We start from the raw sequence: 18587 nt of genomic DNA on the forward strand, positions 1-18587 counted from the left end.
TATCAAGTATGTGCACGCTATATAGAACCAAGTATTAAGTATCAAGTATGTGCACGCTATATAGACCCAAGGATTTAAGTATCAAGTATGTGCACGCTATATAGACCCAAGTATTAAGTATCCAGTATGTGCACGCTATATAGACCCAAGTATTAAGTATCAAGTATGTGCACGCTATATAGACCCAAGTATTAAGTATCAAGTATGTGCACGCTATATAGACCCAAGTATAAATTATCAAGTATGTGCACGCTATATAGACCCAAGTATTAAGTATCAAGTATGTGCATGCTATATAGACCCAAGGGTTTGAGTATTGATGTATTTGTGTATGTAGGTCAAGTATTTATGTATGTGCAAACAACACTGACCAGCACGACTTGACAATTGTGCAGAGTTTGCGAAGTGTGCAAGTATTTAGGTTGAAAGACATACGATAAAAAAAATCGGCATTGCAACATCTCGCTTTTAAATTAGTATAAACAGTGGGTCACTGCCAGGTGCGCATTCGTATAACCATTCAGTATTAAAGGCGTCTGGTATGCATCTCAGGTACATGTGCTTGACAGTAGACTCGATCAAACTGTTACACAATTGTCACGGCAGCAGTACGATAATATAAGGAGGTAAATCAACACAGCACAATCCATACCAAGCTCTCCGGAAGCGAGTCTGTTGGGTTGTTATGTTCAATACAAAGCAAGTCTGAAGTGTGAAGTAGGCGCATACCGTGCCAAGGTACGTAATTGTATGTATTTATTTAGAAAATTTGTGGTTAAAAATATGAAGAGACTTCTTCAATCTTCAGGCCATTTAAACGTTCCCAATAAATAAATACACGTTTACGTTCACCTTTCATATGGGCCCATAGTCCCATAATCCCCTACGACATACATACGTACTCAGGCTCATTGACGTTAAATAGCGTGGACGTGGGCGACTTCGTAAAATCCATGACTCAGCAGTTTATAAGTGGTGTCTATTTATAGATACGTTTAAATTTTGAATTAGGGGTCCGAGGGGAACTAAAAAGTCGTTTATAAGCAATTTTATTGGTGTTGTTTACAGCCAGTGGTATGTTTGGCAAACATAAGGACAGCCCTGAGGATGACTTGATTCCTACGTATGTTTGAACCTTTACGTGAGGCTTGAGTGCTTGACTGCTCACAGTGCTCAGTGCTCAGTGCTTGACCCAGCTGAGCCATCCCCCTCAGAGTCAACATAAATACATACAATTTATAGCCTCCCTTAAAAAATACACCGTCAGGCTAAGCTCAATACGCTTTGCCGGTATGCGAAATACTTTAAGCGTGAACGCAAAAGTTTTGTTTTTTAAGCGTTTTAAAGTATATCGGGGGCAAATCGACCATAAAATTATACAAATTTGCACCTGAGAAATTGACCTTTTTAAATGAAAAGGCGATTTGAAACTATTCACAACTGACACAAAGTGAAAAATAGGACAATTCGTGATAGTTAGGCCGCCTCAAAAATATACCTATTTGTAAACCCATAGGACTATATTTAGGATAACTTTGAACGTAAACGCTATTTTTTATAATAAAATATTACGTTTAAACGGGAAACGTAATGAGGTTAGGCCTCAGGGCTCAGGGTCTCCGGCCATCCATTATTTAGCCCTCAGGCCTTGAGCATGACCCTAACCTCATCGCGTTTTACGCTAAAATTGTTTACGTTTACAATACATGGTGACTTTGGGTTGGTCCTGTACGTTTGACGCGAGTGCAACATTTTTAACGATTATTTCCTCATTCAGTCCGATTGTTGGTCATAGTACATAGGTTATTCCTTTCTTCCCCTATTGTGCGATACAACGTTTAAATAGCAACTTTTCTACGTTTACGTTCGCTGAACTACCATACGTAACAAGGTTTGGCCTGAGCTCTATGTAGAGGTCATAGTATTCTAAATTGAATACGAACTACCATTCGTATTCGAGGTTTGACCTGAGCCCAATGTAGAGGTTGACTTTGTACGTATGTATTTACCTACAGACACAGCCCTCTAAATTGAACAATGCTATAGAGCGTTTCTTAAACGCAAATAAGGTCCACAGGACCTCGTACGAGAGAGAAAATCCGAAATCATATTACTTATCAATCCCCAGCCAGTTTTAAGATGGTTCGAAATCTTTTCCTGTCCACACAAATTTGGTCACTCATCTTTTATTTTGGTAAATCTGTAGCGACATACAGATATGTATCATATACGATTCAAACTATGCACGACCACAACCTTAAGCGTCAGAGTGAAAGGCCATTGCTCGGACAATACCCCTGTCTAAGTGGGTGGTATATTTGTACGTGTTTGGTAGTACAGCTGGTCCAGAAAGGAGTCACGCGGCCCAGTATTGTAATGTCCACTCAGAACGCCGCCTGGGTCTTATAGTATCTCACATATAGTAAAACGCACAGAGTGGGTTATTGCATTCCTGCTCTTGACAAATAGCTGTCACAGTTTATTGAGCCATGGTCACTCGGGAGTGCGACAATCCATCCCTCTCACGGTCTAATCAATTAATATCACAGTGTGCCTATCGTAGGCAGGCATAGGCAGGTAGGTATAGGTAGGCACACTCGACCGGTCCTTAATACATAAGCAGATACGCCCTCTATTTAATAGCGACGGGACGTTGTGCCTGGAGCTGGGTAATCCGAGTAGCCCTGGGCCTGGGAATAGTTCGACTGAGCGGTATCGGTTGACGCCTGAGTGCCGATACCATATATATACAAACGCAAATGATAGTAGTTAGCAACCAACCACGCAATATACACTCGGGTTGTTTTGGGTTTCCGACCGACTTTAGATAGAAGACAGCTGGTGCCAATGTCAGTAATTGGACGAGAGGGAACAAGCATTCCCCCCCCCCAAAAAAAGTGATGCTTGCTCTAGTGCCGAACTTCGCCCTTGCTATACACGGTAGTTCATGTTCTTTTAGTGTATGGGCATTTGCATGTGTACATAAGCCTGGTCTAGATACACGCATGCGTGTGTGTATACTACACATGCATGTGATGTGCATACACCCCCACCCGTGAAGGTAGCTTACCTTGTTTGCCTGACTGGTGCTGCTAGTGGACGACATCCCCGGTGCACCATAGCTTTGCGAGTAGCTTGTTTGCTGGGTGTAGCTTGGGGTCTGCGATTGCTGTTGCGGTTGTTGGTACGCCTGCTGGGAAGATCGGTTGATATACAAGCCGGTTGAGAAGAGGGTAAACCCTAAACCCTAAAACACGCACTTGAGCACACTCTGTGAGAAGTCGCTACAAACCGTTAACACAATGACCCAATATATCACCGACCTGATTCAAATCTTTCCAAGATATATCGGTAAGGTTTGGTCATTAGGTTTGGCTTTTAGATACGAATCTGTTACAGTGAGTAACCATGCTGAGCCGTACGTACTGGTAGTACTAATTCACGGACCATGCAGTGAATTTCAAGTGCACACAACCACTGGCTCAGCGTATGGTAATACAATATAACACATTCAAACGCACCGACATTCTCCCCCGATATCCAAGTGCACACATACTAACTGTTCTATAACTAAGCCAAATTCTGCTATTACTAGTCACTTGATACAATGCAACGATACAGATTTAAGTGCACACATACTAACAGTTCTATAGCTAAGCCAAATTCTGCTATTACTAGTCACTTGATACACTGCAACGATACAGATCTAAGTGCACACATACTAACAGTTCTATAGCTAAGCCAAATCCTGCTATAAATAAAATAGTCTTATAAATCGAATAGTCAGTAGACACAATACCACTACACACACAACCACACGCACCTGGTACGGATCGTTGTTGTAATAAGTGGCTGAGTTCGATCTAGGTGCATAAGAGCCCTCATTCATCTGAAAAAAGACATTGGGAGTGGTGCAGGATTAGTTGACTTCATTGCCTATGTGTGCCTAGCCCCGGCTTCAGTACCAGTTCCCTTTGACTGTCGCAGCATATGTGGATTAGTATGAGAGTTATCTACATCTAAAGACGTGATACTGAACCCACTAATGACCTGTACACTCGGGGACAAAGAAAACAGCTGAGCATGAATTCATTTAGTATAGGATATCAGAGATATAAGCAGGCTTAGAGAGTGCTGTCGGTAGACGCAGCACTCGGATACGAGTGGAATACACGAGCCCTTGCACGTGGGTAAACAAATATATATATATATAAATATACAAACATACATAATCACCACATACGTAAGCGGAATGGCCTTGTGTGAACGAAATGCCATTCATTTGCTGCGGCGATACGCCGTTGATTGGTGCACCCCCAGGCGGTACGCTGTTCATATCCATCTGTGGTTGTCCCCAAGCTGCCTGAGCATTCAAAAACGTTAACGTATATGTTTTATTTTTATACGTACATACCTACCAAGTGCCCCCGCCTAACACATACTACCCCTATATCTCTCGAGCATCCGATACACACGCAACTCGGTGAATCGTCTCACGCTTAAGGTCCAACTGAGATAGAGACAAAGGTATGAGAACCACCTGTTTGACTCGGTGTAGCAATGTACATAGGTACATACATCTATACAGTACTACATCCATATTTATGTATCGCTGTCTATTATCTATACCTGTGCGTACTGATATGTATGAAACGTGACAGGAAGAATGAGACATACCGTAGAACCCCCAGAGTACCTATGCGTCTCCGTATACTGTAACCCAGCTGATATTTGGGATATAGGAACACTTACTATATCGCATGATTAACATTCGGCAAACAGAAGGGCATTTCCTAGTCCTGATCTGAATTACATTCTACGCGATTCAACTTTCTATGTACGAGAATATATATTCGCACACACACACACACATATATATATATATATATATATATATACATACATACATACACGCACACAAATATATATATATATATATATATATATACATATACTATATACATATACATATATATGTGTATATACATATATATATATATATATATATATATATATATGTGTGTGTGTGTGTGTGTGTATTCATATATATATATAAATATATATATATATACATATACATATACATACAGACATACATACATATATATGTATGTATACATATGTAATATACAGCATACATGATTGCCATGATTCTGTATGCCACTATACATAATACATATACATAATATGAGTATTCCATAATGGTAAATCCTACACCTTAAAATGGTCTCCCACTACAGGCTCAACTCAAATTACCACGCAGCTTACCTGGTTGTTGTAATCGTACCACTGTGCTTGTGCTTGCGCTTGCCCGCTACCTAGAGATAGAGTGGAGTATGAAACATGCATTCGTCCGTTGAGCAATGCTAGAATACACAGTAGACTCGACAAACAAGGGCACGACTAGCCCAACCCTAAGAGCCAATCCTTATCCCGAAGTTACGGATTTAATTTGCCGACTTCCCTTGGGTTTGGCATGGGAAATGGGACAGACAAAGCAACTACCATACAAAGCAGGGGTTTGGGGTTTCAGAGTTTAGGAATCTAGTAAAACCCTGAAACTCTAAATTACCATACATAGTACTATGATGTGCACAGAACATATACCCATACACAAACAACTCTCGAACGGACGCTAGCGTACTCTGTGCCTTCTTCAACCACGATACCATATCCATACTCCGTTGACAATATCATCCATAGCCTCCTATCGTCTAATCGAGACGTGCTGTCAAAACCCAAACCCCAAAAATCTGTCCTGATTTTACATACCATCCACCAAAGGGGATCCCTTTTGCCCCGATCGCAACGACTGGTACACGCCGTTGGTGTATTGACCAGACCGTCCAGCACCATTCTTCACTCTGCTTGAGTTACCGCCTGTTCTGGGCAGACCCCTTGTTTTGGCAGTGTTCTTGCCAGATTCGATTATCCCAGGCCTGGTATTCTTAGTCACCCCCAGCGCCTTCATATTCTTCTTGTCTGTTGGGAAGTGGTTTATAAATAGAACACCGGGTTTAGGTGTTTAGGGTTTAGGAGTTTTAGGAATAGAACACCGGGGATTGGCGGGGGAAAGCACGTGCGGACTGAGCATATAAAAGAATACGAATATATACACGGCGAAATGATATATAAAAGCCAATTCGAAACTAACTACACCGCAAGCGGGACAATTGGAAAAAAAAAGCCAATTCGGAGCCGAAAAAATACAATTGCATACCACTGACATCCAGCTCGCTTCTGAATTTCTTATTGATCACTTCCTCGACCTAAAATCGCCGTGATAATTCGGGATGGAAGGTACCGATATTTAGAAACCGACGACTAAAATAGGCCTTTTATACTCTACAGGTTGACATTGTCCAGAATATTGTCCATTTCGTACGGTGACTACTAGGAATTTACACTATGAGACGAAATCCAATAGTTCAGGGTAAAGCAAGCGTAAGAGTAATTCCTTACTCGCAACAACAGATTCGCTTATTGTCCACATTCTCGTCGTACATAGGATGTGATAATATGGGATGGCAGGCACCAAACTTAAGGAAAGGACTACTAAAATAGTCCATATCTTAAGGTTAACGTTGTTCAGAATATTTCAAGTTGCCCGCTGCTACTACTAAGAAGATGTGGTATGAGCTAGTATGCAATAGTTCAGGATAATCTAAAATAGATCTGTTGTACACTGAAGGTGAACATTTTACAGACTAATTCACGTTCCACACTGCTACTACTAGAAAGATATGGTATGAGCTGGTATGCGATAGTCCAGGCAGGGCAAAGCAAGGGGGTGAACGATCCCCTATACACGATCACTGACTACTTCAGTCCTACGAATAAGCTGGAAACTTGGCCACTCCCAAACCCCTAAAACCCAAACCGAGTCCAAACAGGACACACTACGCTCAAACACTGTGAAGCTAGTGTCTTACTTGTGGATTTAGTGACAACACCCACCCCGGGCCAAACACGTTAAAAAAAAGGGCCTTGTAGAGGGCTCGCAACCTGTGTATATTGCGCTTCCTTACCCCTTTATCCGTCACCACTCGGACCTTAATTGTCTGGTTGTCTGGGATTTTGGTGTGGGGCTTAAAGCGTTTGACTGCCATCTCTACGAACGCTCGCTTGGATGCTGCCTGTGAAAAATTGGGAATTGGCAATATATTTTGAGATCAGGATTTTTTTTTTCAGTTTTGGGACTATGTATTCGAGACCACATTTGGATTGGTAGCTTATTTGGTGTCAGTCACGGGCATAAATAATCTGAAAATACGCATATCGGTGCAAAGACAGAGACAATGTCAAAGACAAATACAAAGGCAAATCAAATACAAATACGAATACGAACAGAAATAGAAACATCCACATACCTATACATATACATTCTACATATACAAATATAAATAGATATATACACATACCTATACCTATACCTAAACATATGCATATACAAATAGAGATAGATACATACCCAATACCTATACATATACATTCTACATATATATTATATTGATATAAAGGTATACACTATATATATTCGTACATCACACATACATGCATACATATCCAAGTATCCTATATACAAGCGTACACATCTAGGCATGCGTGAATTACCCTTTGCGATAACTTTTTCTGGTGCACCCAAGGTCCTGTATACGATTTGGTTTGCAATCCCTTGATGGTGACAATCGAACTGAAACATCGGGAGCGCACGTTCGTGAAGGAAGAAAATAAACCAAGGTGAATAAACTTGGTTTTTATTGTTGGTATCATATCATGTAGTAGTAGAAGGGAAGGGACGAAAAAAACTGGACAGTCTATGGGCAAAGCATAGTACACCATTAGAAACACTGGATCAACGGACGAACTAACACTAACTCTGCGACTAACAAGCATTGAGACACTCCATGAAGGCAGGTGCATGTGGGGACTATTGCAGATGGTATGGTATGAGTATAACATTATGAGATACTATCAACACACCAGTAGAAACACTGGACCAACGGACCATCTAACAATACTACGCTGCGACTAACAAGCATTGAGACACTCCTTGAAGGTAGGTACATGTGGGGACTATTGCGGATGGTATGGTATGAGTATAACCCTATGAGATACTATCAACACACCAGTAGAAACACTGACTTACGACAGAAGCGTCTAGAAAATGATACTAGTACGGTAGCAACATGACGTAATAGGCAGGTCTACTATGCACAACACAGGCACACTAAAGAGTCTACTATGCCCAACACAGACACACTAAAGGGTCTGCAGGGGTACAACATACCGGTACAGTGGTGAGTGCTGGTATCCAGACACCTCCTCTGCATACGTTACTTTGCCCCTGTGAAGAATGGGTAGGTAAACCGAACGTAGAATATGGTCAGTGAGAATATGGGTTACCCCCCCAAAAAAACCCTGGTGTATTTACTTTGTTTATTCACCTGTGGGAAGTGGATGTGTATAGTGATCATATGATAGTATGGGCGAGATCAGATGGTCCATTGTTATTAAATGGGTTATCGACAATAAAAACCCTGGTTTATGTACCCTATTTACTTGCGGGGAGTGAGTAGGTATAATGATCGAATGATAATGTGGGAGAGATCAGATGGTCGATTGCTATGTAATAATTTATCGACAATAAAAGCCTGGTTTATGTACCTTGTTTACTTGCGGGGAGTGGGTAGGTATAAGGTGATCGTATAATACTGTCAGTGAGACAAGGCAGTCGTTTTCTATTTAATGAGATATCGACAGTATGAACCTGGCTTACTTTTTTCACTTTACCTGTAGAGAGTAGGTAGGTATAGTGTTCATACTATATATATATATATATATATACATAAACACACACACACACACACACAAACACAAACACACATATATATATATATATATAGATCTATGCATAGACACATGATACCAAATTACATTGTGCCGACATATGCATATGGCGGCAAAGCAAACTGACTACAAACATCCCACTGTAGTTCATACCATTTCATGCCTTCGCTTATAGTCACGAGAGCGCTTTTGTAGTTGTCGGCCTTAACTGTAACCACAGGCGGCATTGTCAACACTGTTTGAGGATAGGCAAACACGTGAGTACACTTAAACGGGTGTACCAGTTCCGTATGCAACGTAAATAGGCATACAACTACCAAGGATACCTACACAGATACTACAATCTGTCCCATTATAAGGAATTCAGGATAGAAACTGTGTAAAGGCATTGAAGCCTTCGCGGATATGCACAGATGCTCAAGGTGTTCTTAGCTCTGGAATAGCCGAAATACCGCCAAATAAACAGCTGTAAAATATTGAAAGTGCGGTAAATATGGCGAAAGAGGTTTACAGTCACACACACTAAGCAAGTTCCTGAGATGAGTTAGAGATAGGCATACTTACTAGATAACACGCGAATGTATCACCCCGCAAGTGACAGTCACGCCCATATAGATACATAGATACACACATACACATACCCACACACACACACCTTTATATATATATATATATATATAAATACCTACAACAGCAGAAACACACACAAATTGCTTACCTCCATTCTCGTCCGTATACGGTGCAGCCCGTTCAGATGGGAGTATTATGCGCTGTGTATTACATTCAGAGAAGGGGAGTTCATATTGCGTAAGGATGCGATTAATCGTGTGCGCCGGCAAAACAATTGACTATATACGACAAATCAGTGGCTAAATACGACAAAGCAGAGACTGTATACAACAAAGAAGCGTCTGTCTACGACAAAGCAGTGACTGTATACCACAAATCAGTGTCTGTCTACGACACAGCAGTGTATAAATACGACACAGCAGCGGATAAATACGACAAAGCAATGACTGTATACGACACAGCAGCGGCTAATACATAAACAACCAATCAAGGACACATCACAATCGGAATACACAGACAGATGCATCGACGCCCTCTGGCACAGATACCACATTTCCCCCACACATCACAATCAGCATGTTGCCTGCATGCATACCATCGTAACACACCCACAATACATTGAACATCACAGAACACGAGGCCAATATATCTCGAGAGTTCAATCCCCCCCGCGGCTATGACTATACACCATATACATATACAAATATAAATATAAATATATACAAAACTATTGTGGGGATATAAGCCAAGTAACAACAGCTGGATACAACAACCTCAATTCCACGGAGGGCGCAGCATGCTAATAAAGAAGCCATGCAAAACATGAACCAATAGCAAGCCCGACAAAACATGAACATTTGCATCATATTATATTATGAGGTATGAGCCCACCTTCTTCTTCGTGGCTGGCTCTCCCGTGTCGTCTGTCACCTCTCTTGTGCGTTTAGTGCCTGCGCTACTGGGTATTTGTAGGCCGTTGATAACGATGGGAGTTTCCACCTCCTTGTAGGGATGGTCCTCGGCTACCACCCGAGCCCTCAGCTGGAGATATACAAAGGCATATATATATGTGTATGTATATATATATATATATATATATAAGCAGAAATCAGAAAATATGAATGTGTACGTATACGTATACGTGGATGTGTATGTACATGTACATGTACATGTACATGTACAAGTAAACTAATATGAATACGTACAAGTATATGCACAGGTATATGTACATGCATATGCACGTGTACGTGTACATGTATGTATATGTACATGCATATGCATATATAGTAGGGATGGTCCGTAGAGTTACCACCCGTGCTCTCATTGGAAGCTGTACAGGGTCGGCACGAGAATACGAAGATTTACAGTGAGAATAAGAACAAATAAAATAAAATAAAAAACGAATAGAAATAAGAACAAGTACAACTGTCGGGCATAATAGGCTTGGCAATGAGTACAACTGCTCCGGTCTTTTGAAAGCTAAAGCCATCGCAATGGTAGAAAGTGACCGGTATGCATCGATAGTAGGCATTGACGCACCCCCGCACGAAACTCTCACAGTGTAGACAGACACTATAGCCATTGCTATGTATATGACATAGGTACAGGTACAAATATGACATAGCCGTTGCTATGTACATGACATAAGTTTAGGTACAAAGCATGTCACCAATTGTATAAGACTTAGTGCCGGATACAACAATAGATACATTCTACCACACCCACTATACTAACAGACAGCCCAGCGGATATAACACACAGGATATAGCATATAACAGCCACAGCCACGGGATGAATGATACAACAATACATACATACTACCACACCCACTATACTCACAGGCAGCCCAGTGGATATAACACACAGAATATAGCACCTAACAACCACAGCCACGGATGAATAGCTAGTGCTAGATACAACAATAGAGACATACCGTTTCAGCAGCGATTACGTTGACAGCTGTTGCCGCGGCCTTCTTACTAGCACAAACAGGACCAGTGATGTTGAACCATCCGGGAAGTTCGATCTTGCCTTGAAACTCGTTCCCGCCTTTGGCTTCGGTCAAAACAACTACTTCCATAGTAATAGGTTTAATCTGGGGAGTTTGAATGGATGTCAAGAGGTGTGAATAGATGTACATGGCAGATCTTATTTATTAAGCTATCAGACTGTGTAAAACGCATGGAGATACAATATAATAAAACTCTATTTCTAATGAACATATAATCCATGGAAGAGTATATAGCTATCTTAAATGAGAGAGTAGTATATATATATAGATACATATATATATATATAGATATATAACCCTCTCATGTACGATAGCTACCTGATTGATCCTGTCAGTAGTCATATGCTTGTCGCCATGATTAAGCAATGCATGTCTAAGCATAGAAACTTATTTTAAGAGACTGTGAATGGCTCAACAAACAGCTTCAGTCGGTGGTTCTATACACAAAGAGATATACAGGAAGCCCAATACCAGAGATACACACAGACTGCAGCAGTAACACCTGTAATGAACACCTGTCATGCAATGAGACTAATACCAGAGACCATAGAGCTGACATGGACTACTACAGTGAAACCGCGCTACAAAGAGATGTACATGCACGATCCATATCACAAGACATTGCAATACGAATGGAATGGGTTTAGACGCTTTAAAGATGGTCTTGTATTAAAATTATCTAATGAAATCTGCTCAAGGTTGTACACTTTGCGTCGCCTGAGAGTGTATATATGTATATATATTTGCACACATACACACATACACACACACATATATATATATTTAGTTATAGATACAGATATAGAGATATGCCTATGTTTTGGGAAGTAAAAGCGGGACACTTCCTCAGCACTTCCCCGAGAAGAACAATCAGACAATCAGAGCCCATCTCATCAATCAGACAAACTTTCCAGATAACTGTACATATACAACATTACAGCCCTTGAAAATAGGCACACTTTCACAATACATCTTTGCACTCACACACATGAGTGTGACTGTAGTGAGGAACACACAGCCCAGGTACACTTTCACCATACATCATTACACATACACACATGAGTGTGGCTGTAGTGAAGAAGACACAGCCCAGGTACACTTTCACCATACATCCTTACACATACACACATGAGTGTGGCTGTAGTGAAGAAGACACAGCCCAGGTACACTTTCACCATACATCCTTACACATACACACACATGAGTGTGGCTGTAGTGAGTTAAACACACCTTGTAGCGGTCGGAGAACTGCATGATGTATCGCTTGTGATCTGCCACGGGAGAGAGGACATCCGAGGAGAAGGGTGAGTTAAAAGGGCCGTATATAGGATGTTAGGGTTTTTTTCCAGGGTTTAACATTTCTACGCCAACGCCAGTACACTCACTTGTCTTAGCAATCCTTGGATGATAAAGACAGTCAGTTCATTTAACAACACCCGTCTAGCTAGCGCACACCTACAGTTGAGTACACACATGAGACTATGACAGGGAGGACCTGTGCCTCCGAGTTCACTGGTTGAATGCTTAGGCACAATAGTAACGGCAAGTAGAGCTTAGCTGTGGTGTGCTGTGCACGTCTTGTGGTGGGTGTCCCTGCTCGCTCCGTTCGAGGTAGGAACTGCACAGACGCACACATATCTCTGAACGAGAATACGGGTACGGATGTGTATGTAGAGAATACGGGTATGGATGTGTATGTATAGAATACGGGTATGGATGTGTATATAGAGAATACGGGTATGGATGTGTATGTAGAGAATACGGGTATGGATGTGTATGTATAGAATACGGGTATGAATGTATATATAGAGAATACGGGTATAAATGTGTATGTAGAGAATACGCGTATGGATGTGTATGTATAGAATACGGGTATGAATGTATATGTATAGAATACGGGTATAAATGTGTATATAGAGAATACGCGTATGGATGTGTATGTATAGAATACGGGTATGGATGTGTATGTAGAGAATACGCGTATGGATGTGTATGTATAGAATACGGGTATGAATGTATATGTATAGAATACGGGTATAAATGTGTATATAGAGAATACGGGTATGGATGTGTATGTATAGAATACGGGTATGGATGTGTATGTAGAGAATATGGGTATGGATGTGTATGTAGAGAATACGGGTATGGATGTGTATGTAGAGAATACGGGTATGGATGTGTATGTATAGAATACGGGTATGGATGTGTATGTACTTGTTGTTGAGACAGGGCGTATACAGACGCATGCCCAATCGACAGGATATACAGGCACATTTGTAGTTGAGCGTAGGCATTTATAAACCAAGTTTTCGCATCAGAAATAGGATTAGGAATACACGTTTTTGGTCGAGAATAGGCACAATTTTTCCACGTCTACCCCAATTGGCTTTGGCCTATTCCCCGGACATCGAGGGTGTTGCAGCCTTAGTGGGGAAACGATACAGCTAAGAGTGCGTGAACAGATTATTGGATTCGAAGTAACTGACGATATGACCTTTTAGATGCTTAGGACAGCTCAATACTACACCAAACCAAGATATGCCAAATGTACCATTGATACACATCTTGCGTCTGATACAAGCACATATAATCACAGCCTAACTCAAGGCCATACACACGCATATAGATATATATATATATGTATATATATATATATATGTATATATATATATATTATGTATACATATATATACTTGCATATACATATATAAATATACCAATACTGATCTCGGGCCGGTCCCCGGGCTTTGTGGGCTTCGCAGCCTTGGCGGCAGACGATGATGTGACTGTGAGAGCGGGTGCTTCTACTGCCCTTCGGGTCAGAGCGGGTGGGAAGGTGGTGTACGCGCTGCAGTGGGGTGCCAAGTCCGGATATATAAATGAGATTTATATGTATATATATATACATATATATATATGTATACATATATGTATATGTATACATATATATATATATATACATATACATACATATATATATATATGTATAAATATGACATGTACGAAGCTAGATACATTTCGTAGATAGTCAAGTATAGTCCATTTTGGATGACTTTTGTGTGCGCTTCATTTGACCACGAGTGAGGAATTATTGTGAGAGCGTACCTCAAAACGCTGCTACAGTCAGCTGATTAATACATACATACATATAGAAATATATATATATATATACATCTACATATACATATATACATATATATATATATATATATATATGTATACAAATATATATATATGTAAGTATATACGTATGTATATGTATATTATATGTAAGCTACTGCTACTACTACTACCTGCGTGTTATAACCTGTCCTATACATGTTTGGGCTATTTAACTTACGCCATGGGTCTCTCCATAGTCAGTTCAGTCGTCTTGTGCTCTTTAGGAACGCTGGCGATCACTGAGCTCCGCAGTAACAGATACACCCCTCTGCAGAGAGAGGAACGGGCGATAGATTAGACACAGACTGAACGGCGTGTGCTATAAATAGAACGCTAGGAATGTTGACCGGCGTGTGCTAAAAATAGAATGCTGGGAATATTGATCCCCAGGGACGTAGCTTGTAGACTGACTGGGTAGATTATTAAGCCTGATGTGCATGTAGACGTATAAAACTATACTCAGGATGAAGTGAATGATAGTTCCTCTGACTAAAGCATATGCACTATTATTATAGACGGTAAACATACAGGCAGAAATACGTACACGCATACCAGTAACACATATACAAGACTATAACAGACATTGGTATTACAGACATACCTATAAAGATACCTAAACTAACGCGTATACAAATAAAACACATAAAATACTAATACAGACATTAATAGTACATGCATAAAATACAGAATACTGACACGTATACAAGTAAGGTATATACAAAACTAATACAGGTATACGTATACATTATACCTTCCTACACGTGCACGTTTGCGTTGCACACAGTCACAACAGTTGTACGCATATACAAATGTCTTTATACACACTCAGTCAAATATCTACACATCCTCATACACACTCATTTTTAAATACACACTCATTCTTAAATATACATATCACCATACATCAAATGGACTTACACGCACACTCATTCACACATATACATACGTACACTCATGTACACATATACATACGTACACTCATTCACACATACACATACATACAATCATTCACATGTATACATACGTACACTCATTCCCACATATACATACGTACACTCATTCACACATATACATACGTACACTAATTCACACATATACATACGTACACTCATTCACACGTATACAAACGTACACTCATTCACACATACACATATCTCCGTACACTCATTCACACATACACATATCTCCGTACACTCATTCACATATACACATATCTCCGTACACCGAATGCCCAGTACCACATACTTGCATGCCTCTCGACGTGCCTGAGCTGCATTTGAGTAGAAGTGACCGTGGTACGTTTTGCCTCCAATGTGCACGTCTGCGTTGTACACAGTCACAGTCCGTTTGTACGGCAATGAGCGCGCCTGCGTACGGAGAGTGTATGAGATGTTCTTGAGGCGTTAACAGAGAAGTACTATATCTATACCCGACTTATTATTCGTAGCATGATATATCAAAGCTGACATTGAAGATGACACACAACTGCGAAACTAAAAAAACAAAACGATTTTATATAAACATGTTTAGGTGTTGTACTTCAGACAACGGGAGATGGAAGAACACGCTACAGCCCTGGAATCGGTAGGCAGTTGCAAACTATATGTATATACATGCATATATATGCTGAACTATGAAGATGCAGGTGTGAACAGTACATACACACACACACTCATTTCTCGCTCACACAGACACAGACACAGATATATATCTATATATATATATAGTAAATACAAATATATACGTAAAAGTAAGTATTGTATGAATATAAACATGAATATATACATGTATATGTATAATATAAATATATATATATACATATATATATATATGAATATATATGTATATATACATGTATAATAGATATATATATATGTGTGTGTGTGTGTGTACGTGTGTATGTGCTTTTGTTTAGGTGTGTGTGCATAAACTACTCTATCTATAAACAAATCTAAAACATACAATCAACTTACAAATTCATCAACAGCCATAGCTCCCCAATTGTGTTTAGCTTTCAACGCAGTCAACACTGCCTGGTAGTCGTGTTCATCCAGTAGCAGTTTGAGTTCAGATCCATCTATACCCCCATTCTTGCGTTGAATAGCCGCCTCCTTCCGAGCCTTGGCTTTCTCAGCCTTGCTGGCATGAGCATTGGCCTTCTTGGGAATCTTAATCTGGGCCTCAGCAGCCATCGTATTCTTGCTGACATTCTTCGGTTGGGTTTTGGGTTCCTCCGTTTTCTTAGCCCCCTTGGTGATCTGTGACTTGCTATTCGCACTATTACCTACCAAACCCTCACCCTCACTCCCCTTCACCAGTTCATTAACGGCCGTTTCACCAGATACCGCGGCTCCTTCGGGCGCGTTTGCCAGCAGCTGTTCCACTGTTGTGTTGCTATGGATACCTTGGTTACCTTGGCTGCCCTCCACAAGCTTGTCAGCTGCAGACTTCTTTCCCCTCTTCTTCACAGGATTCTCGTTGACGCCATCTACTGTAGCTGTGTTCATTTCAGCAGCATGGCCCTCCCCAGTGGCCTCAACCGCATCGCTCGGATCAATTTCTGTAGGGGCTTGTACACCAACTTGTGATACACCATTCGACGCTATCTTCGACTCTGTGGCTACTACTTCATCCCTATTATCTGCGGCATTTGCATCCTTTGCGCTGGTGGGTGCATCTTCTTTCACTACCGCTCTGCGTCTCGCCGTTTTCTTGGTTCTGACCATTTTGCTGTGTTGGGTGTTTGTGTACTGTGTGAATGGGCTACTGTCTGAATGAGAGCTAACGCGGCTGTGCTCGTCCTAAGCACCTGAGTCGTTCTACGTAAACAGAACACACTTTACGCAAATAGTGGCAGCAAATAAGCTTTTAGCACAACTACACCTTGTTTGTTCAACACAAGTCAGTATATACGAAAACCCACACACACAAAAAAAAGCGGCGACACGACGACATATGTGGTGTGCTGTCAATCTAATAATAGAACTAGATATTAATGATATTGCATTGGTCTGTACAATACATATGCAAATAGCCACACACAACACGTGTTATCATTCATGGTGCAGTAGAATATGTACCCGCTTGTTCAGATCTGTTTGTAATCCAATGGGATACGATATATATATTATTATTTGTGTAATATAGTAATGACAGCTAATAATGTTATGAAAAATTAGATTATATTGACTGTAAAATAGCTTAAAATTGGTCTGTGCTCCAATTGCCAATACGTTTTGCACAATAGCGCTTCAGGCATTGGGCAGTAGACTGAAAGAGTACATCGGTTTGGGTTGGGTTTTTGGCTTTTAAAGCACCAATTACAAAATAGGTTCGTTATTTGCGCGGCAATCCTTTCAGTTCCCCACCAATCCGTATGAACCAGTTCAATCGCTCATTATTTATTTATATATTTATATGTATGTAAATATTTCAATATGTATTTATGTACTGCTTTTAGTTTCAACTATATGCACGCTTTGTGGAAGGAGACATACCACTGTATATAGTCAAGTCAAGACACATTACGAAACAGTACAGAACAACATTATAGAGACGAGTGCTTGTCATGCTGCGTGTGGCATAAAATGTGGTGGATCACATTCCTATGTGCGATTTGAATCCATTCAATCTTGAACGACTTTGTCACTAACGCTTAGTTAAGGCGTACTGTCTTCGCAATCAGAACTAAGTACGTCTATGACATCAGGCAATAATATTGAAGTTATCAGATAACCATGGACGTCAATTATGGACCTAACAGGTATATCTACTTACTTCAGTTCCCGAACACGCCCGTATAATATATATATATATATATATGTGTGTGTGTGTGTGTGTGTGTGTGTGTGTGTGTGTGTGTGTGTGTGTGTTTATATAAACATATATATATATATATATATATATCTATATATATATATATATATATATATCTATATATATACATATATATATATGTATATATATATATATATATATATATATATATATGTAT

At 40.3% G+C, this 18587-nt stretch overlaps 1 protein-coding gene across 1 annotated transcript; it reads right to left on the reverse strand.

Annotated features, from left to right (window-relative positions):
• Positions 1–2173: 2173 nt before the first annotated feature.
• SARC_10438 (hypothetical protein) lies at positions 2174–17465 on the reverse strand. Its single transcript, XM_014295520.1, has 19 exons — positions 16567–17465; positions 15839–15960; positions 14772–14861; positions 14149–14279; positions 12662–12702; positions 11354–11515; positions 10312–10461; positions 9569–9620; positions 9004–9085; positions 8291–8347; positions 7615–7693; positions 7029–7136; positions 6221–6269; positions 5773–5982; positions 5269–5318; positions 4244–4363; positions 3824–3889; positions 3071–3190; positions 2174–2726 (listed from the first exon to the last, which is right to left on the reverse strand). The coding sequence occupies exons 1-19, from the start codon at positions 17317–17319 to the stop codon at positions 2637–2639; spliced, it is 2532 nt and encodes an 843-aa protein (XP_014150995.1). The 5' UTR covers positions 17320–17465; the 3' UTR covers positions 2174–2636.
• Positions 17466–18587: the final 1122 nt, after the last annotated feature.

This window comes from Sphaeroforma arctica, assembly GCF_001186125.1.
Source record: "Sphaeroforma arctica JP610 unplaced genomic scaffold supercont1.1249, whole genome shotgun sequence".
In the NCBI taxonomy this organism is placed as follows: domain Eukaryota; class Ichthyosporea; order Ichthyophonida; genus Sphaeroforma; species Sphaeroforma arctica.

Bases quoted from the DNA above. Each gene is read 5' to 3' on its own strand.
- SARC_10438 (XM_014295520.1), bottom strand. From the start codon at position 17,319: ATGGTCAGAACCAAGAAAACGGCGAGACGCAGAGCGGTAGTGAAAGAA. The intron at 7,137-7,614 runs GTAATTCACGCA...AATTTTTCACAG, and splicing joins AGAAAAAGTTATCGCAAAGG to GCAGCATCCAAGCGAGCGTT. The intron at 5,319-5,772 runs GTATGTAAAATC...CTCTATCTCTAG, and splicing joins GGGATCCCCTTTGGTGGATG to GTAGCGGGCAAGCGCAAGCA.